The sequence below is a fragment of the Typopeltis vanoorti genome, chromosome 13 (assembly GCF_054136105.1).
Source record: "Typopeltis vanoorti isolate ZY-2024b chromosome 13, IOZ_Tvanoo_1.0, whole genome shotgun sequence".
In the NCBI taxonomy this organism is placed as follows: Eukaryota; Metazoa; Arthropoda; class Arachnida; order Uropygi; family Thelyphonidae; genus Typopeltis; species Typopeltis vanoorti.
Window position 1 is genome coordinate 79,058,788 of NC_143561.1, and position 24,920 is coordinate 79,083,707.

Below are 24,920 nucleotides of genomic sequence, written 5' to 3' on the forward strand. Positions count from 1 at the left end.
AGTCATTAGACTCATCGAGGGAGGCCCCAAATCATATTCATCACAACTATTCGACATTCATACAGTATCTATCATACCGCGCCTTAAAATCATTCACTGTCACAGCATCCACCACAGACTCAGGGAGCGCATTCCACTCATTCACTACTCTAAAAGTAAAGAACCCAGCTCTAACACCTTTACTAAGCACACTTTTGCCCAGTTTTCATGGATGTCCCCTAGTCCTCCCACAACCAGCCCTGTTCTCAAAAATATCTTCTGAATTAATTTTATAGAAACCCTTCAGTAATTTGAATGTCTCAATCATATCTCCCCTCCTCCGCCTATCAACCAATTTTTGCAACTCACAAATCCTCAACCTGTTCTCATACGGTTCATTCCACAGACCTGCTATCATCTTGGTCACTCGCCTCTGGATTATCTCCACCTCCTCCCCATCAAGAAGAAACCTAGGTGACCAAATCTGAGCACAGTAGTCGAGATGGGGTCTTATCAAGGCTCGATAGAGAGGAACAATAACCTGCTTGTCAACGTATTCTTCAGCAGCCAAGTGATTTGATGAGCTGATTTGGCCACTTTTGCAATGTGTCCCCTAAATTTCAATTCCTTATCCACCAACACTCCTAAATCTCGTGCCTCATCAATTTCCTGGAGCATGGTTCCACCAATGCAGTAAACTGCCGCCAATCTTTTCACCCCAAAATGCATAACCTTACATTTTGCCACATTAAATTGACATCCATTCTCCTTAGCCCAGACCTCCAATCTATCCAAATCATCCTGCAAAATTTTGACGTCATCTGCATTCACTATTGCCCTACCCAACTTTGCATCATCCGCAAACAAATGAACTGTACCTCTCAGATCCTTTCCTATATCATTTATGAACAAATTAAACAGCAGTGGTCCAAGAACAGATCCTTGTGGCACACCACTAGTCACAGGCCGTCTTGTGGACTCTACTCCTGAGTAAATCACTCTCTGATATCTCTCCGTCAACCACCCTCCTATCCATCTCACCAACCTTATGTCCATTCCCATATGCTGCAATTTACTGATTAGAATTCCATGTGGTATCCTGTCAAAGGCCTTAGCAAGGTCCAGTAGAATCACCGTAAACCCATTACCCTTATCCAGTTCAGCCGTCACTGTGTTATAATACGTGAGCAAGTTACTGAGGCATGACCTACCCTTCACAAAACCATGCTGTCCCCGATACAGTATCCCATTTTCTTCTATCCAATCTTGTATTTTCCTCTTGACTATTTTCTCTAAGACCTTGATAATGATTCCTGTTATGCTGATTGGCCAGTAATTTTCAACAGCAGCCTTGGAACCACCTTTGTGCACTGGAACTATTTTCCCCTCTTTCCACCCCCGTTGGGACTGACCCAGTCCTGAGGCTCAAATTAAACAAAATGGTCAAGGGCACTGACAATTCTTTGGCTGCTTCACGTACGGCACGAGCTGGTATACCATCCAATCCCACAGATGTATTGACATTGAGGTTCTGTAATAGACTAGTTACCTCTACTTCATTCATCACAATTCCAGTATAAGCTGTTGGTTCTTCCATTCCTGCAAAGTCACCACCTGGATGATATACTCTTGCAAAGTGCTCGCTCAGTAATTCCACAATATCGACTGATCTGGTTACCTCCCTACCCTCAGCATTTTTTAAGATCATTCTACCATGAGCATTTTTCCTTTCACTTGCAACATATTGAAAAAACTGTTTGGGATTCTCTTTAGCCTGCGTGGCCAATTTCCTTTCGTAATCTGCTTTTGCTTTTCTTACCACCCTTGTTACCATCCTGGCCTGAGCTTTATACTGTTCCTGCACCTGATGGTCACCCTTCTCCTTAAATTCCCTCCACAATTGTTTCTTTTTTTTGCAGCTCAAGCTTAATAGTGTTATTCATCCATTTAACCCCTACTTGATTTATTATTCGGACTCTTGGTATACAGTCAACCATTGCCTCCTGCAAACAGTTCTTAACCACCTCCCATGCACTATCAACATCCAGCCCTTGCAGTTTCACATGCCATGGCATTGAGCCAAGCACACACCTAAGCTTGTCATACTTACCAGCCTGGTAATTCCACATGTACCCTGTCTTAATTGTAAATTCGACTCCTTTAGCCACCTCCCAAGTCATGACCTTATGGTCACTCTCACCAATTGGTGGCAACATGGTCATGTTCGTTACAGCCACATTCTCAGTTGCAATTACTAGGTCCAGCACTCTCTGCCCCCTGGTATTTTCCACTACATGTTGCCGTAGATAGTTGTCCCTTAATAACCGCATAAAATTCAATTCCTTCCTCCTATGTGCCCTCTCCTCTTTCCAGTCAATGTTACCATAATTGAAATCATCCATAATAATTACCCTCCTTCCACTCATTTCTTCTATTTGCTTATGCATACTATCCCCTACTTACTTTAATGGCAATTCTGGCTGAGGTTTCATCTAAAGTCAAACAGACTTCATACAACATGGTTGTAAGATGACAGTCAACTAACAAAACATAATGCTGTTTCTATAAATTAGCTTATTAATTTAATTAATAATAAGCTAATTAAGTAAATTAAAACAGATATCATCCATAGCTAACAATAACAACACGCAATAAAGAAGATTATAATTACTTTGTTCGCTAACCATAATAACATACATTCCAAGTAGAAGTGAAGAGTTAGTACACTGGAACAGAAACATGACTTTGGCATAAAGCACATAGACATTTGATTTTTTTTTTAATTTATTTATTTAATATTAATATGACAAATCAAAAGTAAGAAAACTGCTACAAAACAGTGCTCTGTGTAGCAAGTTATTAGGGAAACAGAAGGAATCTGTTGATGTAGTTCTTGAATAGCCAAAGGTTGCAGTCCTTTGAAAAAATATTAAGAAGGCTATTCCAAAGAACAGATAGATAAACAAAAAGAGGAAGAAGATAAGAAGCTAGTTTGATAAGTTTCAAGATGACTGCATCGATGTTCACCAAGTGTTGCTTATGTTTTTAAACAAAGAGAGAGAGAGAGTGAAGGAATTGTATTTGCTAGTTTTTAGTGTCACCCACGTGATTGGGCTTAGTATTGTAAGTTTTGTGTGCATGTTACATTAATTGTTTTTGTAATCCCCGTAGATGTCCTAATGACTAGGACGAAATATAGGAAGTATTAAATTCTATTTTAATTCTTTTTGAGTGTTGTAAAAAATCCATTAAACCTCCAACATAATATATTAAGATTTGGTTGATTTCTGAGAGCTGCTACTCATTCTAAAAATAGCCTCTCTTTTTTTGAATTTGCTGAGGTGGAGCATGGTGGTTTTTTTCCATGAGATCCAATGGGTTGTATCCAAGATGTATGACTTGCAGGCAGATGGTTGTTGATCTGCCTGTCTGTACAAAGTACGCCAACTTACAGGAACAGAGTATTTATAAACTCCAGGCACTGAGAGAGGAGGGAGTTGATCTTTTGTAGAATGAATAATGGTAGCAAGTTTGCAGTAGGGCTTAAATGCTGTGTGTGTGTGTGTAGGATGTACTTTTTTAAAATCTTGGCTATTTTTTCCCATGTGCCACGGATGTAGGGTATGGTGATGGCATTTCTAAACTCTTTCTGAAGAGAAGACCGGGGAATGGGGAAGGAACTGATTATTTTTTTGATACTGTGATCGCTGTAGCCATTGGAGAGGAAAGTGTTGTGTATATGGTCAAGCTCAGTTGGAACAAAGATTGTGGGCTCTCTTGGTTAGAGTTTTAATAATGCCATATTGTTGAGCAGGGTGGTGGTGAGAGTTTGTGAATGTATCTGAGTGTGTGTATAGGTTTTCTATATACAGTGAAGGAAAGTGTACCATTAGGAAGGAGAGTAACTAAGGTGTCTAAGGAAGGGTAAACAATTGTTCTTTCCCTTCGTAAACTGGATTCTTGTATGTAGGCTGTTGAGGTGACTGAGGAAGGAGTCTAATATGTCTGGGCTATGAGGCCAAATAGAGAACACATCATCTACATATCTTAGCCAGATAGAAGGTTTGAGAGGGGTTGAGTCTATGGCGTTTTTCAAAATCTTCCATATAAAAATTGGCAAGAGGGGGTGAGGGGGAAACCCATGGCAGTTCCCTCTATCTGCTTGTAGATTTTGTTCTTCCAAGAAAAATAACCAGAATTGATGGTAAAGGAAAAGAGATCTAAGATGTCAGAAGGAAAAACGTTTTCTAAGAGTGTTAAGGCATCGATTAAGGGAATAATAGTAAACAATGAGGAGATGTCAAAGCTTACCAATATGTCTTACTTGAAAATCTAACCTTAAATAACACAGACAGCGATCACAGTATTAAAAAAATAATCAGTTCCTCCCCCATTCCCTGGTCTTCTCTTCAGAAAGAGTTTAGAAATGCCATCACCATACCCTACATCCATGGCACATCGGAAAAAAAAAATAGCCAAGATTTTAAAAAAGTATGCAACCTACACACAGCATTTAAGCCCCACCACAAACTTGCTACCCTTATCTGTTCTACTAAAAAAGATCAGCTCCCTCCTCTCTCAGTGCCTGGAGTTTATAAAGTACCCTGTTCCTGTAAGCTGATGTACTTTGGACAGACAGGAAGATCAGCAACCATCCGCCTGGTGGAACACAAGCCATAGATCTGCAACTACGACTATGGTCAGTCAGGCCTGGCTGACCATGTCTTGGATACAACCCACAGGATCTCACGAAAAAAAAAACACCACAGCAAATTCAAATAAGAGAGGCTATTTTCAGAATCAGCAGCAGCTCTCAGAAATCAACCAAATCTTAATAAATACAGTTGCATTAAGCTTCTTAATATTTGGGAAACACTTATCAGAAATCCCACCTTACATTCCAGGCCACCTACAACCGCCCTTAAAGGGTGCTCCACGTAGATAGGACTTTAGAGTCACTCACGTGGTTGGGCTTAGTATTGTGTGGTATTTGTGTATGTTACATTAGTTTTTTTTGTAATCCCTGAAGACGTCTCAGTGACTGAGACTGAATAGAGGAAGTATTAAATTCTGTTTTAATTCTTTCTGAGTGCTGTATACAATCCGTTAAGCCTCCAACATGATGACCTCACAGCACTTAAGCCTCTACAAACAGATACCTGTGTGTGGTTCTGATGATTTTTCAGTTGTGGTGACATATTATAGAAATATATATATATTTAGCTAATATATATAATATTTTTGTGTGTCTGCTGATGATTTTAGCTGCCCAGCTATCTGTTCACAGTAACAATGGATGCAAGAATGACAAATTCTACATACACCTGAATGATATAATGGGAGGAGGGAAATAACAGTTATTTGTAGTACAAAGTAATTAGTTAAGAGGTAGGTAGAGTAAGTTGTTTGCAAGGTATGCATTTCTGGCATTATGCTGAGGAAAAGTCATGGATCGTTTGAAGGAGTTATTTGAGTTTTTGTCGGGTGATGGAGTAATCAGAGTACTGTTAATAGCAAGTTTCATGTTTGGTCTATTTTCCCTTTATCTTCTGCTGAAGCATACAGATTTTGTCTTGTATCCAGGGCATGTAAAGTACAACTTCACTTCACACACAAAAAAAAAATCCATAAAAGAATGATTTTCTAAGATGATGTTATACTGTGCTTTGCCATAATTACACCTCAGTGTCATGTGTGCTAATTATTTGTAGGGGAGGGGGTGACTCATGGAAAATTCATCGCTGGACAATTCATTGTGGAAATTATTCTTCGCAAGGAAAATTCACTGTCACTGCCATACAATTCATCAAACAGAATATTCTTCATGGGAAAAATTCCTTGTGAAAAAATTGAAATAATATTGTAATGATATGCATATATGAAAAACTAATGCAAAACAAGGAATATTTTAGAAAATGTAGTTTCTTTCTGTATTATTTATTTAATTAGATTTTATTTCACTTTTATATTTTTATTCTGCATAAAGTGAAATTAATATTTTAGATTAAATGATCAGTGAATTCTCTAAGTGTTATTTCTTAAAATATATTTTTTCTTCTAAAATATAAATATTCCATCTGTAGATGGAATATTAATATTTTACAAATGTGATAGGGTGGTTAAGGAGTAAGAGCCTCAAATTTATGAATGTTTATTTACTTTTGTAACCTTTCACTAATATTCTATGCACTTAAGACACTTATCCAGATGTTTGTGTCGTGGGGGGGGGGGAATAGCAATCAAAGGCGAAATAGAATATTAATTCTGTTGTGAAGAATTTGGAAATGAAATTTAACTTTTGGCACATGTACCTATACACATTTTCAATGATAAATTATAACGTAAGTATCGCTACTTCAAAATTGCTGCCTAATATCTAAACTGGAAGAAAATATATACATAACAATTTACTTCATAACCATTTATTTCAATTTGCAATGAGCGATTCTGGGAAGCCAAGAGAAAGTTGAAGAGCAAAGAAAAAAGATTGTTATAAAGATTATATGTTTCATCATGTGATTAAATTTTTGTATTGTTTACATAATCATAAAAGTGCAGACCTTCATGCAATCTGTGAAATATTCTTCAAACTATGATTATGAATAAAAAAATAAACAAAATTTAATTTGGAACATATGGAGCCCATTTTTTTAGATTTGAAGTTTCATGAAATTATAAAATAATTGTTTCACAAAAATTATCCTGAATCAAGTTTTCTGAGAACAAATAAAATTAATTGTCGACTAAGTGACCTAGGTCTAGGTCACTAGATGATGTAGGGCTAAGAAGACCTACTTCAGTTGACCTCAAACCCAATACACAATTTTGCGGACAACAGAACGTTGCACTCCTCCCTTTCATTTGACAAGCCCTACTCTACACAAATCACTTCAACCCACAGAACATCAACCACCACTGCCCTCAATTCTGACCTCGAAGCCATCCTCCAATGGGGCTCAGATAATCTCGTCAACTTCAACACTAGTAAAACCCAGTTCTGTCTTATTTCTCACAAAAAAGAACTATTTTTCCCCAGCATTATTTTTGATAACACTCAAATTCCCAGACAAGATGAGATTTCTCCTCTCAGAATTACCCTGACATCAAGCCTCTCCTAGCATAAACACATCATAATCATTGCATCCTCTGCTTCCAAAAAACTAGGTTTCTCTTTCACTCAAGACATTACTTCACCCCTAAACAGCTGTTAACCTTATATAAATCATAAATCCACCCAGCTATCGAATGCTGCTCTCACATTTGGAGTGGGGCTCCTAAAAGCTCCCTCAAAACGCTTGACTCAATACAGAGGAAAGCAATTAGACTGATAAATGACCGATCTTTTACCAGCTCGCTCCTCTCACTCTCACATAGACATTTGGGCTCTGCAATTTGTATAATCTATAAATATTTCCATTGGAAATGTTCATCTGAAATAGTATCGATGATTCCCCCCCCCCACTCTGTACTAAGTCCATTGGATCATGTACAGCTGCCACCCAACAGCCTTTCACAGTACACCTTGAAACCTGCAGAACATTGGACATATGCCCCTTCTGACTACTAAGCAGACAATTATCTACCACCATAATATGGAAAGAAGAAACTCAATTCCATATCCAGACCCACGACTATAAAAATTCTGCTGTCCATATTATGGTAGTAGACGACTGTCTGCTTAGTAGTTCTGAAGGGGCATATGTCCAGTGTTTTTAGAGCATTTCGAAGGGATTTGATATACAATTAGTTAATTGTATATCACAGAATTAATATACAATTAGTTAACTTTATTTTAAAGTTATTACTCAAACCATGTTAGCAAGTATATGTTAGGACAGTATTATGCTGAACACCTAAATCCCGGATGAGAACTAGATGCAAAATGCCCCCCCCCCCCCCACCTTAAAAAAACTAGCTGATGAACAAGTATCAAGTCAGATAGTTTACTTGTTCATCAGAGAGTGTCTTAACTTGAATAGATTGATGGTTCAGTTTCTGGATCTCAATCCCACCAAATATATGTGGAAGGTGGAATAAGATGTATATGCTATTTCAAATCTGCAGATGTCCTTAAAAACCAACCAAATTTAAATAATTATTGTTGTGTTAAACTCACCTGCCAGAATAAGAAAACAATTCTTAGGAATCCTATGATACAATCTAGATCTCTGATAGTTCCAATAGAAATGCTCTTTCCAGCTAAGATTCTAGTCTGCTAAAATCCACTTTATTTTATGTTGTTTGCTTGTTACCATTTATATCTTATCTCTCAAGATTTCTCTACGACAGACAAAATATGTGAAACTCTGAAAACACTCATACTGCATGATGGAAGAAACAAAGAAAAAGAAATTAATTCCTGTTCTAGAGTTCTAACATAGTTCTTACTTTGGGTGATGAAATAAATTAAAGATACCAAGAAATTATATTCTCGGTTTAATCCTTTATCCAAGTGTAAGCAAACAAAGTTTGCACCTGAAGTATTTTCAGGACTGGGACAACTCGTATATAGAAGCTAATGACTTCACATCACTTGCCTTAGCATCCCATAATGCAAAACACATACCCTTGGGAATATGTACAATGCTATGCATTATGGGAAGGATCACTATCCAGACCAGTTTGCTTACACTTGGATAAAGGATTAAACCGAATATATAATTTCTTGGTATGTTTAATTTAGAGTATAACAAAGTGGAAAAGCTTCCAACAACTATCTCTAATCTAGAGTATTTTAATAATAAGATGTGACACCTTTTGGCTACTCATATATGAAAATATGACCTCTGCATTACTTCAACCTTAGCATCACCTATGGGTTTCGCTCTCGCTGATGAAACCTCAATAAAGGTCAAAACCAGTCTGGGTAGTGATCCTTCCCATAATACATAGCATTATACAAGTCCTCAAGGATATATGCTTTGCATTATGAGATACTAAGGCACATCACTTGCCTTAGTATCATTAGCTTCTATATTTTCTATATACAATATATTGTATATAGAAATATATTCTATATACAATAATACATTCTATATACAAGTTGCCAGAGTCCTGAAAATACTTCACCATTTATCCAAGTGTAAGTAAACGAAGTTTGCTTTTGCTTACACTTGGATAAATGATTAAACCAAGTATATAATTTCTTGGTATCTTTAATTTATAGTATAACAAAGTAGAAAAAATTTGGGTGATGAAACTCATCTACCGCCTAGTGGTGCTTAGGAACAAAGATTTGAACTTTCCCCTGAAGGTGTAGCTGCCATACCTTAATCTCCCTAAGTATTATTACTCCTATATAGTTAGTTTTCTCAAGTCAGATAATTTAATATTTGTTGGCTGAGAAATATAGCCATAGTTGGTGAACTACTAATGAGCCCACCAACATCAAGATGTAAGCATAGGATTTGGTAACTGCATATCAACTGGTCTTCAGTGAAGTTCAACATATTCAACAATTTGGCAGCCAGAACATCATTTTAGATTTCCAAGGTTAAAAATATTACCCTTAACCATGGTTACTATAGTAACCAATCTCAAGAATTTCTTCCGTCCCCCTTCTTCGACCAATCCAAAATATGACTGAAAGAATCAAAAAAATAACAGAAATCCAATCAAACAACCCACCAACATTAATTCTTACGAAAAAACGTTTCCACATCACATCACCAACATCTGTGGCCTTAACAGTAATATAAACAATGTGCACTACCTACAGTCATCTAAACCAGAAGAATTATTCCTATCAGAATCCCAACTTCAACAGTCACTGTCCACATTAACTGCCAAAACTACACATTACACAGCTAATTGTTGAATGGACGAATCAACAATTGTTGAATTGTTGAATGGACAAGCGCCACAAAGGTGACACTTGTCCATTCAACAGAACCAACATGCTATGCCAGAGAATGTAAACCCATGAATTCTCACACTGTTTGATCTATTTTGGCTCAAAATTTCTCTACCAAACCAACCTGTCCTTTCATATTCTCCCTCTATTGCTCTCCAAACTCTGTCAACCACTGTGCCCTCTTCAACTATCTCTAAAGCTCAACTTTCTGCAGTCAAAATACCTCAATAGTGAGGTCATTCTTCTTGGGGACTTCAATGTACACAACTCACATTGGCTCCCCTTCTCCAGTTTCACCAATCAAGCAGGCAGAGATACTGAGGTGTTTGCCATCAGCAATGACCTATATCAGATTATCAAATCTTCTGACCAGAATACCTGACAGCCCCCTTCAAATTGCCAACACACTTGACCTTTCCTAACAAGTACCCCTTCCAACTATACTGTGGTTGTCGGTTCTCCTCTTGGTAACTCAGACCACAACCTCATACAAGTCTTCATGTTGGAGGTTTAATGGAATATATACAGCACTAGGAAACTAGGAATACAGCACTGGATGAGGAAATACAGCACCGAATAACATGCGGTTGGATGAACTGGAGGAAGATGAGCGGGGTCCTGTGCAACAAGAGAGTGAGTTGTAAGAGGAAAGCTCTATAAGATGGTGGTGAGGCCGGCGATGCTCCATGGTGCGGAGACGTGGCCTATAACCAAGGCACAGGAGAGGAAGATGGAGGTAGCGGAGATGCGGATGTTGAGATGGATGAGTGGTGTGACAAAGAAGGACAGGATAAGGAATGACTACATCACAGGGACGGTTAAAGTGGGACTAATTGGCAAGAAGATACAAGAAAGTAGGCTGAGGTGGTTTGGACATGTTGAGAGGAAGGGTGAGGAGTATGTTGGTAAATGAGTGGAGTATATGGAGTTGGAGGGAAGGAGGAAAAGAGGCAGGCCCAAGCTCAGATGGAGGGATAAGATGACAGAGGATCTTAGGGAGAAAGGATGGAGTCCAAAGGATGCTCTGGACCGGAGAACTTGGAAGAGGAAGGTTAAAGATTGGTGTGCCGACCCCGTTTAACATGGGATAAGGCAGAGTGAAAGAAGATACAGCACTAGGAAAAGATTAAAAACTAATTTTAATGCTTCCAATATTTCGTCTCAGTCACTGACACATCAGGGGTTACAAACGTACTTGTAACACACACACACACACAAAGACAACACAACACTAAATGAAAAAAATGGGTAACTCTCAAGTCCTATTTAGGTGGTGCACCTCTACGGACGTTTGTAGATGGCCTGGGATGTAAAGTGGTTAAACTGAATTTAATTAACCGATTAAATTCGGTTGACTGCCGAGTGCTGCTGCAGATTCTAAAAACAGCCTTTCTTTTTAAATTTACTATGGATTAAATTCGGTTGATTGCCGAGTGCTGCTGCAGATTCTAAAAACAGTCTTTCTTTTTAAATTTACTATGGTGGAGCATGATGGTTTTCTTCCAAGAGATCCTGTGAGTTGTATCCCATACACGGTTGCAAGTCCAGATTGACCACAGTCATTATACGTGTGATTAGTGTTCTTCTAAACAGAGTCAGTAATCTACCTGTCTGTCCGAAGAGAGATATATTGGTAAGCTTTGACATTATCTCACTGTTTACCAATATTCCTTTAAATGACACCTTCTGATATCTTAGATCACTTTTCCTTTGCCATCAATTCTGGTTATATTTCTTGGAAGAACAAAATTTACAGATAGAGGAAACAGTTATGGGTTCCCCCCCCCCCCTCGCCAATTTTAACATGGAAAATTTGGAAAAATGAGCCCCTCTGACCATCTTCCAGCATATCTTGTGATGAGTATCCAAAGCATGATCAGCAACTTCAAAGTGGCTATAATGGTGGAAATGGATGTAGTCCATGTGTTCAGAAATTCTGATATTGGCTGTAATAGACTTGATTGCACCACAGCAAATACAAATATGAGAAGCTATTCCTGGAATCTGCCTCAATCCTGAGAAACTTTCCAAACCTCAACAAATTTGGGTGCATGAAACTTCTCCAAATTTGGGAATAACACATCCTCAGATCTTCAGCCCAATGGCCAAGACCACCCAATTTTGCCCACTAGAAGTACCATTTAAAACTTGAAGCCTGACTTCAAGTAGAAGTTAAAACTTGAAGTTGCCTTTCTTCAGCCTCATTTACCAAGTGTTAGTGCCTGCATGCGCATATCATTGTTCAGTGATCCCTGATGATACAATGTCATGTTGCCAAATATAGGAAGTATTAAAGTTATTGTAATTAATATTTAGTATATGCTGTAATTTCCTGAAAAATAATAGTCACATCACAGCAAAACAAGACCACCATTTATAGAAAAAAAAAATTCTAAATTTTGTTTCTGAACTATCAGCAATATAATTTTGCTAATACATTTACGAGGGTGGTCTGAAAAGTTCTCGGCCTAACAATGAAAAAACCAATTTATAATTTCAAAATGAATTTTATTTTTCAAAATAATCTTCTTTAAGACTAATACATTTCTCCAGTTATGCTCCAGCACCATTATCCCGTCCCTGTAGTGGCTCTCAGTAAGATCTGCAAAATACCCCTCTACTGCAATCACCTATTGATTCGAAGAAAATCGGTGACCAGCGAGGAAGAGATAGAAGTCAGAGGGAGCCAAATCTGGGGAATAGGGTGGATGTTCCAACAATTCATAGTGCAATTCCCTTAATTTTCCCATTGCTAAAACATCTTTGTGGACAGGTGCATTGTCCTGATGAAAGATGATTTTTTCTTCTGCAAACTGGGTGTTTTCTCACGAATTTTTTCATCTAGTCTGGTTAAAAGTTAGAATAATATTCCCCGGTCATTGTTTTACCCTTTTCTAGATAATTAATAAACAAAATGCCTTTAGCATCCCAAAACACTGATGCCGTGACCTTTCCTGCTGATGGAATCGACTTTGTCTTCTTTGGGTCTGAAAAACCAGCTTCTGTCCACTGTTTGACTGCTGTTTGGATTTTGGTGTGTAATGGTGAATCCCAGTCTCATCCAGTAATAAATCTACACACAAAATCAGTTTTATTCTTGTTAAAATGCTCCAAGCACTGTTCAGAGATTTTCATGCGAGTACATTTCTGATCTGCTGTGAGCAAGCACTGCCCATCTTACGCAAAGCTTTTTCATTTGCAATTCTTAAAAAAAATCAAAAATCAAATTTTTTTTTTTGATTTTTTAAGAATTGCAAATGAAAAAGCTTTGCATATGATGTGTGCAGTGCTTGCTCACAGCAGATCAGAAATGCACTCGCATGAAAAAATCTCTGAACAGTGCTTGGAGCATTTTAACAAGAATAAAACTGATTTTGTGCATAGATTTATTACTATGGATGAGACTGGGATATCCTAAGTTCTTTTGAAATGCCTATAGTCTCAGTAATTTCATGCACTTTGACTCGCCAGTCATCAAATCCCATACTGTGCACTTGGTCAATGATTTCTGGTGTTGTTACACTTTTTGGATGCCCTTCACGTGGATCATCTTCAAGGCTGGTACAGCCACGTTTAAACTTGGCAGCCCATTTCTTAATTGTAAAAATGAAGGAGAAGAGTGCCCATAAACTTTTATTAACTTCAAATGAATTTCTTTTGGCATTAAACTTTCTTTTACAAAGAATTTTATAACCGCGCGATACTCAATTTTATCCATTTCAAGGGATACAGACAACACTTTTGCTTCAGACAGCTGTATAAAACAAACTGCTTAATAGAATGACTTGCAATTTCACATGGATGCTTATGACAGATGTACCAACTTAGAAAAAAAAATCTTGCCAATAGTGTTGCTATCTATGGTCGAGGCCGAGAACTTTTCAGACCACCTTTGTAAAACCAAGTGATCTTCAAGTCTTGTTCGAGGAGGTTCCAATATGCAGCTCAAAATCTCAAGATGTCAACATATTTTGGTAAGATTCAGGTCTCTCACAAGATCATCAAAATCTGCCTAATTCAATTTTTCTATTTCAAATGTCTAATTATCAGACAACTGAATCATAAGATCCAGATAGACAACTTTTGTCGCTGGTGTGAAACACTTTTTTTTTTCCCAGCCTCTGATAAACAAAGTACCATGTCTATAGAGTTCAGGAATTGGATTATCTAACCTTATGCTACCCAAGGTATTAAAAGCCTATCAGAAATACCATTTGTGAGTGGAATTCACTCTGCTGGTTTATCCAATGAAGTACTTGCATAAAATTTGTACCAGGTTGACGAGAACATGTTTTCATCTGCAATCTTACATCTTAAGTGAGTTAGTAATTGGTAGCATGTTACATGATGCTTAGGCCTCAGGGAAAGTTTGGATATTGCTATTATTATTATTGCACAGGTACTACCACAGAGCACATACTCTTTATAGAAGAACCAAACTCTCCACATAATATCTATCATATCTCTCCTTGAATGCAGTAAATGACAAAGCAGTCACAACATACTGAAAACCTATTCCACTGATTCACGACTTTCCAAGTGAACAATCTGGTCCTCACTCTTACTACATTATGAAGGGATAACCCTGTGATCTGCACTTCCCCTTTCTAGCCAAGTGTTAAAGTATTTCCTCTGTATAAATCCTATAAAACACTTTTAATAACTTCAATGTTTATATCATATCCCCTTTTTTGCCACCTATCAACCAACTTTTGCAAGCATCACAAATCTTCAATCTATCATCAGAGGGAGTTCCATAGGCTACTCTCCATCATAATCACTTGCCCCTAGATCCTCAATGTCACTTCAAAAAGTAGCATTGAGGATCCAGAAGCAAGTGATACCAAAGTATCTGTCCATCAGCAACACTCACCCATGTATCACCAGTTTCATATTCATCCCCATTTGTTACAATTTGTGTAACAGAATCCATGTGGTATCCTGTCAGATGCCTTTGCAAAATCCAACAGTATTATTGTAAAGACATTCAAATTCTAATGATTGATATTATATTAAATATTCTGACTTTGCAGAAAAGCCAGTTACATGAGGCTCAGGGAAAGTTCAGATATTACTAAGAATTATTAAACAGAAGTAGTATGCACCAGTATTGTATCTAGGCTTTTATCATACCACTTGGTATCAAGGCACATGTGCCTTTTAACCATCTTAAATATTATTTACACCTGTTGCAAAATATAGTTTGGTATGCAATTACATGAGACTGGAAATGCAACCTCAGATGAAAAAATCATGCAGTTTATCCTTTGTGCAACTACGTCAGAATACACAGCACTGGTTATGAGAAAGCAAATGTTAAATCATGCAGGTGAAAAATGGCTTTCAGTGTGGTTGCAATACATCTATGACACTAATGTGCCCTAGGTCTTTGTAGCCTTTTGTGTATTAATACTAAAAAAAAAATTACACACACACACAGAGCCTCCATATCTCAGTCAGTATAGACTAAGCCCTTTCGTCGGAAAGACCTGGGGTCACATCCCGTCAGTGACATGAGGAACCTTTAAGTGGTCTCTTTCAATGAAAGGTGAGTTAGCCAGTCTCATACAGCGGTATGAGAGTTTTTTCAGGGGGGTTTTCACCCAGAAACTCAGGTTGTTGACGGAGGGTGGTTGACAAGAGGGTGGTTGACGGAGAGATATCAGAAAGTGGTTTACTCGGGAGTAGAGTCCACAAGACGGCCTGTGACTAGTGGTGTGCCACAAGGATCTGTTCTTGGACCACTGCTGTTTAATTTGTTCATAAATGATATAGGAAATGATCTGAGAGGAACAGTTCATTTGTTTGCGGATGATGCGAAGTTGGGTAGGGCAATAGTGAATGCAGATGACGTCAAAATTCTGCAGGATGATTTGGATAGATTGGAGGTCTGGGCTAAGGAGAATGGATGTCAGTTTAATGTGGCAAAATGTAAGGTTATGCATTTTGGGGTGAAAAGATTGGCGGCAGTTTACTGCATTGGTGGAACCCTGCTCCAGGAAATTGATGAGGCACGAGATTTAGGAGTGTTGGTGGATAAGGAATTGAAATTTAGGGGACACATTGCAAAAGTGACCAAAACAGCTCATCAAATCACTTGGTTGCTGAAGAATATGTTGACAAGCAGAGACAAGCAGGTTATTGTTCCTCTCTATCGAGCCTTGATAAGACCCCATCTAGACTACTGTGCTCAGATTTGGTCACCTAGGTTTCTTCTTGATGGGGAGGAGGTGGAGAGGATCCAGAGGCGAGTGACCAAGATGATAGCAGGTCTGTGGAATGAACCGTATGAGAACAGGTTGAGGATTTGTGGGTTGCAAAAATTGGTTGATAGGCGGAGGAGGGGAGATATGATTGAGACATTCAAATTACTGAAGGGTTTCTATAAAATTAATTCAGAAGATATTTTTGAGAACAGGGCTGGTTGTGGGAGGACTAGGGGACATCCATGGAAACTGGGCAAAAGTGTGGTTAGTAAAGGTGTTAGAGCTGGGTTCTTTACTTTTAGAGTAGTGAATGAGTGGAATGCGCTCCCTGAGTCTGTAGTGGATGCTGTGACAGTGAATGAGTTTAAGGCGAGGTATGATAGATACTGTATGAATGTCAGATAGTTGTGATGAATATGATTTGGGGCCTCCCTCGATGAGTCTAATGACTCCCTGGAGTTGCCCGTAATAATAGTAATAATAATACTGGCCTCACAATATAACACCTGTAGAAATACAGGTATTATCAAAAGTCTTGTGCACAAAGCTCACCATTGTTTTTCAGATTCTCTTCTATGGTATTACAAGAATTAAATAAAATAAGAATTACTGACATTGAATGGATATAGTGAAACCATCATCCAGAAAATAATTAGTGAATATCACCCAACAGTCCGACTATACTCTGATGTAAAAAGGATTTCTATACCCTATCTTAAAGGAACTTCTCAACAAATAGCATGGATTCTTTGCAAATACAATCTATACACTACAGTCATCCCTCAACTTACGTCGGAGTTCCGCTCCATCCGGCAGGACATAAGTAGTCGATACATTAACTCAGAGTTATAGGAGTTAGGAACTCAACCGTAATAAGTACACTGTCATTTTAATTTTTAAACCTTATAAACTGCACTGTGCATTATTGCCACTATAAAACAGGAGAATAATCACCCAAATCTTCCTTCATAATCACATCTTCATTACCTTTCCTTTTGAAGGACCAGGTTGTAGCTCTTCTGGTATAACTTTTTTTTTTTTTTGTTTTTGATGAAAATGTGCTTTGCTTATTCATCTTATTTTTTTCATCATAAACTTTTTAAAGCAAGCAAACACATCAATTACTTTCCTTTGTACAAATAAGTAGCTTCAACATTGGGGGTCCAGCTTCAGCCATTTTGAGAACATTGCTAACTGCAGAGAACATTTCTGCTAGACCCTACACTGTGAATTGTTTAACTATCTCTTCTTGTTTCTCTTTTCCCTCTTCCTTTTCTCGTTCTTCCTCTTCTGCAACAGGTGGTTTCCTCCAGTTCAACCAATTCTTTGTTGGTCAACTCTTCAGGGGCACTTTCTATGAGTTGAATTATGTCATCATCATGCACTTCGAGATTCAGATTGTTTGCTAGGACCACTATTTCTTCACTCAATTTGCAAAGGTCTTCATTTTTTCAAAAATTCTAAAATCATTCACAAACCTTTTTAATGTCTTTTTCCAAATGCCACTCATATATTGAGAGGTCATTTCATCCCAAGCCACAGAAATATTTTTAATAGCATGATAAATATTGAATGCTTTCCAAAATTGCATGAGAGTCTGATAATTTCCTTCAGTGGCAGAAATGGCTTGTGAAAAAGTTCTCCATAGATAATAAGCCTTAAACATTGCAAGAACTCCCTGATCCATCAGTTTGATCAATGACAGTGTTTGGAGGGAGAAATGTGACCTTGATCTCGGGGTGAAGATCATCGATGTGAGGTGGATGACCTGGAGCATTATCTAAAATTAATAAAATTTAAAATAAAACATAACAGTTGATAAAGGCATCCACAAACAATTTTTGAGTCATCCATGACTTCTTATTGCGCCGATAATGAACAGGAAGAGTAAGCATCCTAATGTTTTTGAAGGCTTGTGGATTTTCACTGCACCATATCACAAATGGTTTCAGTTTATATCCAGTCACATCATCCCCTAACAGAATCATAATATGGTCTTTAAGAGCTTTGAAACCAGACATAGATTTTAGCTTTTTGTGGATGAATGTCCGCTCGGGCATGTTTTCCAAAACAAGGTGGTCTCATCCATATGAAATATTTGCTGGAGCAAATAATTTTCCTCCGTAATAATTTTATCCAATTTCTTCACAAACTCCTTGGCAAGCTTCTCATCAGCACTTGCAGATTCACCATACATTTTCACATTATGCAGCACAAAATGCTGCTTGAATCTCGTGAACCAACGAAAGAAGCATTCAATTCGTAGTCGGGCCCTGCTTTCTCCTTCAACATGCTGAATAGACAGTGCCTTAGTGGTTATGGTCATAGTGCTCAGTGGGATGCGCTTTTGGTTCATGTCCTCTATCCCTGATGCAAGTAACTTTTCCATATCACCGATAGGAACTTGTCGTTGCTTCGTCAATATCGCCGATTTAATGGAAGCAGATCCTTTCACAGCCTCTACGATTTTATCTTTATTTTTCAAAATGGTCCAGAATGAGACCATCCAAAGTCATGTGCGATCACACTGAGGGGCTTACCAACTTCATGTTGCTTTATAACTTTCAACTTCGTTTCAAAATCAATTGCTCGCCTCTTTTTCTGTGATTCTTCACTAGAATCACAGAAAAATTTTGTGATTGGGCATGTAGGGGCCATGTTGCATAAAATAACACGAAATACTTAATGACTAATACACAAATAACCTATTTCTCAAACAAAATCAACAGAGGAGCTGTTGAAGACACGTGCCAATTGCCGAGGGAGGTTGCCGCTGAATATGCTGCTGTCACTGCGCAGGATGCATTGTTGTTAAATAGAAACCTTTTTACTTTGTTCGAAAGTATAGCTGAAAACGTTATTTATTCCGTTATGGAATCACGAACATATCTTCGAGCAGATGTAAGTCGAGGGATGACTGTACTTTCAAACCAGCTTGAAAGTTATCTTCTATCCTACCATCTGCTAAGCATAAACTGCCACCTCTATCCTAATGTGATGTTTATCAAGTGCCTTTTTTCCTGCCAACTTTGTTACACTGAACAGACTGGCCATTAAGACTAAGATTATAATCCAAAAAACAATATGACTAAAATTTTTTAGAATCAGAAGGTTGCTTGCTTTCCATGCCACAGACACTAGACAGTTCTTTGGAATCAAATCAAGATTTTGCATTAAAGTAGATTTAAATTAGATTGTCTTTTTCTTGAAACTTCAAGATCCTGGTTCATCTTCCTAATCTAAACTGATCAGGTTGATGCCTCTCTAAAGTTCTAAACAAGTATGACTCATTCTCGGATTCATATTTTGAATGTTGTAACCAGTCTTCTATACTCTCCCTCAATGATGCTCATGTTAACAGATGAATTATATAGGAGTTAATATCAACTTCACTTATTTATCAAACGCTCCGGTATGTTTTGCTCAGTATGTCATGAGCATCATTCAGGGAGAAAGCAGAAGAGCTGTATAACCTTTAAATTACGAACATAAGAACGAGTCACACAGCAACTGCATACTTACAAGTGTCTGGGTCACAGCTGCACAAAAGTTGAAGAAACATGATTCGAGTTCCAGAAGTAGGTATAGTTATGTAATTAAAAAAATAATAACAAAATAAAATACAAAAATAACAGCAATCACCTCCCAAGATTAGAGATAGGCATACAGTCTATTTGATTACGATTAGGATGGTGACATAGGGTTTCACACGATTCAAGAAATAGACAATCAAATTTTGACCTATTATAGTGCAACATCTTTGTTGCACTATAATAGGTCAAAAATCGGTCAAAAATCCGTTCTCTTATCAGCCATCCAAAACCTATTCATCACAACCTGAAATATCCAGGTGTATATAAATTATGGTGCGATTGCAATATCCCTTATTTTGGATAAACCAACAAATCTATTGAACAACGTATAGAGGAGCAGAAGAGAGACATCTCCTATAAAAGATCACGTGCAACTGCGTTGTCCAGTCATGTTCTTTTTTCAAACATTCCTAATGATGATCTCCAAAGTCACTCCGTTTGCTGGGATAAATCAGAAAATATTTTTTGCTGTGGTGATGAGTTCGAGAGAAAAATTGTAGACTCAAGGGAAATCATCCTGAATCCTGAACACTTAAACAGCAATTTGAGTTATAGCATCCCAGATAGCCATACTACAGTTATTCAATATTAGCGTTCACGAGAGCCTGCACACTTACAGGCAATAAACAATAGTGCGCCAGTTAGAACAACTTAAAAATACAACATTTTTGTTTCAATTATGTGTGGCAATTTTTACCTGTAATTCCCAGTCTTAGATACTTCAATATTTATTACTATACTCTTCCTTTAATGAATAACTGATGGAGGCTGTTATAAGCCGAAACTAGTTGTATTATTCTCATTAAAACTTTATAAGTTATCTCAAGTTCGCACGGTTAGCCTAGTGGTTATGCACTTTGCAACCATATGCCTGGGGAAGGAGTGTCCTAGGTTCGATTCCCGTTGGTGACGTGAGGAGCTGAAGGATCTTCCTCAGCCATAGCCAAGTTAGCCAGTCTTGGGCGTGGACAGCAGGGTTTTTTTCCCCAGTTTATTCTGGGGTTTTTCATCCCGCAAAGCAGGCAAACTGGCCTTGAGAACTCAACACTACAGGCCATAGGATGCACCGGGGCATAAGGCTGACCACCTTATCCTGTAAACGGAGTGAGGTCCGATGATCAATGGACCCTCGACACCGCAAGGTAAAAGAGGGTATAAGGAAGATGACATGACATGATAAGTTATCTCAGTTTAAGTCATTAAATCTTTAAAAAAAAAAAAAAATATATATATATATATATATATTATTATTATTATTTGACACCTCCAGGGAGTCCAAAGACTCATCAAGGGAGGGCACTTGCTCTACAACTCTGTCTCAACCACTCAATCCACCAACTGACCGCAACTACACCAACGCCATCTACTGCCACTAGTATTTCCACAGACGACACAAACATCCATGCCCACTGCGGGATTCGAACCCACAGCTTTTTGGCTGGAGGACGGATACACCAACCACTCGGCCAGCCAGGATATCCTAGAGTATCAAAACAGTAAGATCAAAAATTACCAAACAATATCTTATATAACTTCTATAACATAGTCACAGCCACATTGTTTTGTTGTAAAGACCTGGATTTTAATCCTGTCTGAAAAACGAGGAACATTCATAAAGGCATTTAAAAACTGATAGTGGGATAACCAGTCTAATATAAAGGTGACAAGGTTTCTTCTTCAAGAAACTCAAGAACTCCAAATTCAAGAGAAAAAAACAGCCAGAAAATGAGCTACCAAACAGAAGACCATGAAGATGGGATTAAATGCCCTATTATTACCAAAATTAGGTTTAATAAGAACAAGTATCCCAATTACTTGAATGTGATATAGGCCTCCTGGGACTAAATATAAAAGCCAGTTAGGTATATTCATCACAGAAAACATGACTACAGCAGAAGTCATGCACTTTTTGTTCGTCAATTAGTGATTGGTGAATGAAAAGAAATTTAATTATAAGTTAAGAAAAGCTAGAGCATCTCCCACTTAAATTACAGGAGCAGACAGGTATCAAGTAGAATAGCTAACTTTTTATGTGTGGTTTCCGCCCACAAAAGGTTATTTAGTAAACCTATAGTGCATTTGTATAGTGGGTGAGCTAAGGATTTGTTTTTATTCCATTTTTATCAATTTTATATATTTTTTGCAATTTTTTAAATCTATTTTACATAGTCCTGAAACCCAGCTCTAGAGACCAAGCATGGAACTTTTTCAAGCCTCCAATAAGTGGGGCAGTGGTCTCACACGATGCAATGAAATTCATCCCAAGTGAAGCAAACTACATTCATGATCGGCTGGTTAATTTTATGCAAGAGTAATGGCTTAATTTTGGATTGTGCATTAAGATCTTATTACTTATTCTTGTGTTGTAACTTTAAAGTGATAACCGAGAGGAAACAAAAGCTCATATAATACTTATTTCAGGTAACAGAATTACAAGAAATTGCAAAACATACTCCAAGAGAAGAAAAAATAAAAAATCAATGATAAGAATTACAAAAGTGCAGGGAAAAAAAAGTAAAAATAGGCATACCTGATACATCAAACTTAGCCTTCTGAAGAGTTTCAAACACTTCCTCTCGACTTATACCTTCAAGGTAGGTTTCCAATTTTGTAATAATAGCTTTATCTTTTGGAGTTGCTCTCTGGGCACTATCTGAGAGGCACACAGTATCTAATAAAATAGTTCCTGAAAAATATATATACTGTACAATGTGTTCAAAATAAAAAAAAAAAAAAAAGAAAATTAGTTAAGTTCCTTCTAGTAACTAAATGGTTTTTAAACATTCTATACAACTCACACTGCATTCTAAATCAAATGCTTTTTAGATTAATGAGTGATATTTACTGTGAAACACTATAGGGGAAAAAAAAAATTTTATATTAATAAACTTTAAACAAAATTACAGGGATAATTCAAAATTTCTTCAAGAAACTTTTATCAAATCACTTCAACCAGTGCTTTTTAAGTAGTAGGTTAGATATCCAATTAGGAGCTCAGTTCATATCATCTGAAACAATGCAACTACAGTCAACTCTTGCTATAGCCAACTCATTAGGACTGAAGAAATAGATATAGTTTCTATGAATAGTAGTTGCTTTAGAATAGCAACTACAGAAAAAGGCTGGGAGGTTTACAGTAGTCTGTTATAGTGAGCAGGTTTACTACAGTGTGTCTGCTATTAGTGAGAGATAACTATATAAGTCAGGTGGTATACTAGATCAAAGTGCTCTATCTCTCTCTTTTACATATTCTGAGTATTTCTACTAGAAGTGAAGATAATTAATAGAGCATAAAGCAAAATCTGACTTTTGATATTTAGTGTTGGCTAATAATGTGCCAACCACTCATATCTGCACGATCTTTTAATAGCTTACACAAATCAAAAAAAGGTATACCACCGAATCTTCAGACCTAAACCACTCATTCACAATGCAGCTCAGTGAATTCATATTGTTGACCAAAAAAGTGAGTGTGTATCTTATATCAGAAAAGAATTCTGAAATTCTATACAATGAATGATAAAATTTAACCTTTATTATTTAACCTTTGGTGTCAAGAGTATATTTCATAACTAATAACTGTTATGAAACCTAACACAGAGGGTCAGGGAAACTAAATCGTAAAGGGAGGAATGGTGTGAGTGTAAGAGCAACAATGGTATATAACTGTGTTAATGACTTGAATGGACTTTGTCATGGAAACATTGACGAAGCGAGAATGATTTCGGGTTTGTGTTCGTCCGGTTCGGACCCATCATATGTGTGCAAAGATGTCGACATGTATAAGGCATTAGAGAAGAATAGAGATCTGTAAGTTGTCCAACTGTATCAGGCAGACTGCAAACAAGAGTATACAAAAGAACATGCAGGTAGATTATTATATCTGTACACTGATGCCAGGAGTATCAGAAACAAAGAGGTAGAGTTTGTTGCTTTAGTCAATATGTTGCGACCTCAGATAGTAGGAATTAGTGAGCCCTGGCTATCAGAATGAGACCTACTAACTGGTATCGAGTGTCATGGGTACAGTATTTTTTAGGAAGAATAGAGTGGATAGGAGAAGAGGGGCATGCTGCTAATGATATTGGATGACTTAAATCCAGTTAGAGTTGAGACCTATGAATGTAGTAATACTACTAATAATATTTCATGTGGCAATGAGTTTGAAGTCATCTGGTGTGAGGTGGAATCTAACAAGACAAATTACATAGTGGGGTGTTATTAAAGACCTGGTGGGTCTGTAGCTGGTGAGCACGAAAGGCTCACCAGCTACTTTCGTGCTTTCGTGCTCACCTTTTCTATTTGGCATCACCAAATAGAAAAGGTGAGCACGAAAAGAGTAATCATAATGGGAAACTTTAATTATCCAAATATTGATTGGATAGCAGTAGAATCTCATGAGAAGAATGAAAATGCATTTATTGAGCTGTTGCAGGACAACTTCCTCAAGCAGCATGTGACAGAAGGAACTCTAGGTCAAAGAGTGTTAGATTTGATTATAGTGTCAGAGGACGTTTTAGTTAAAGACGCAACTATTCTGCCTCCAGTTGGTGACAATGATCATGCGGTACTCACTTGGAAAGTGACTAAATTTATGAATGTTCCATTCAAAAAAGGTTACATGCTGCTAAGCTACAAAGTAGGAAATTATGACCAACTGAAGAGTATATGGAGTTCAGTGGAATGGGATCGGTTGCTGGATGGAAAGAATATCGACAGTGCATGGGAAGCATTTAAACAATACTTAAATTATGTGATATCAGAATGTGTCCCGAGAGTTCGAAGAATAAATAGAGTAGGAGTCAAATGGATGTGTAATCTTATTAAGCAAGAGATTTGTAAGAAAAGGGCGATGTGGAAGAAATACCATTTGCATAAGGATGACGTCTGTTATGAACATTATAAGCAACAGGCTAGAATATTCACAACTGTTGTACGGAAAGCAAAGTCTGATTATGAAATGAAACTGGCTCTGCATGCTAAAGACAACCCACAAGAATTCTATCGATATGCTGCAAGTAAAAGAAAGAAGGAATATGAAAGAATAACTCTTCTAAATCCAGATGGCATGAGGGTTACAGATGCAAAAGAGGTTGTTCAGTTAATGAGTGCCCATTTCGTTAAAAGCTATCAACCTGGTGAACACAACATTGAGCTCACTGTTACCTCTTCACTAGATGAAGAAACACAGGTGTGTGAAGCCAAGGTATCAGAGCTGTTGCACAAACTGAATAAGAATTCAGCAATAGGGACTAATGGAATATCAGCATGTGTGCTAAAAGAGTGTTC

At 37.5% G+C, this 24,920-nt stretch overlaps 1 protein-coding gene across 4 annotated transcripts in view; it reads right to left on the reverse strand.

Annotated features, from left to right (window-relative positions):
* The window catches only part of LOC150100307 (uncharacterized), a 495,437-nt gene that overhangs the window by 374,254 nt on the left and 96,263 nt on the right, over nt 1-24,920 (reverse strand). For 3 of the 4 annotated variants that reach the window (XM_090402565.1, XM_090402567.1, XM_090402568.1), the window contains exon 6: nt 22,162-22,317. In XM_090402565.1, coding sequence (XP_090258691.1) covers nt 22,162-22,317 — 156 coding nt within the window. The remainder of the gene's footprint in view (nt 1-22,161; nt 22,318-24,920) is intronic. The other variant, XM_090402566.1, reaches the window with a different exon arrangement.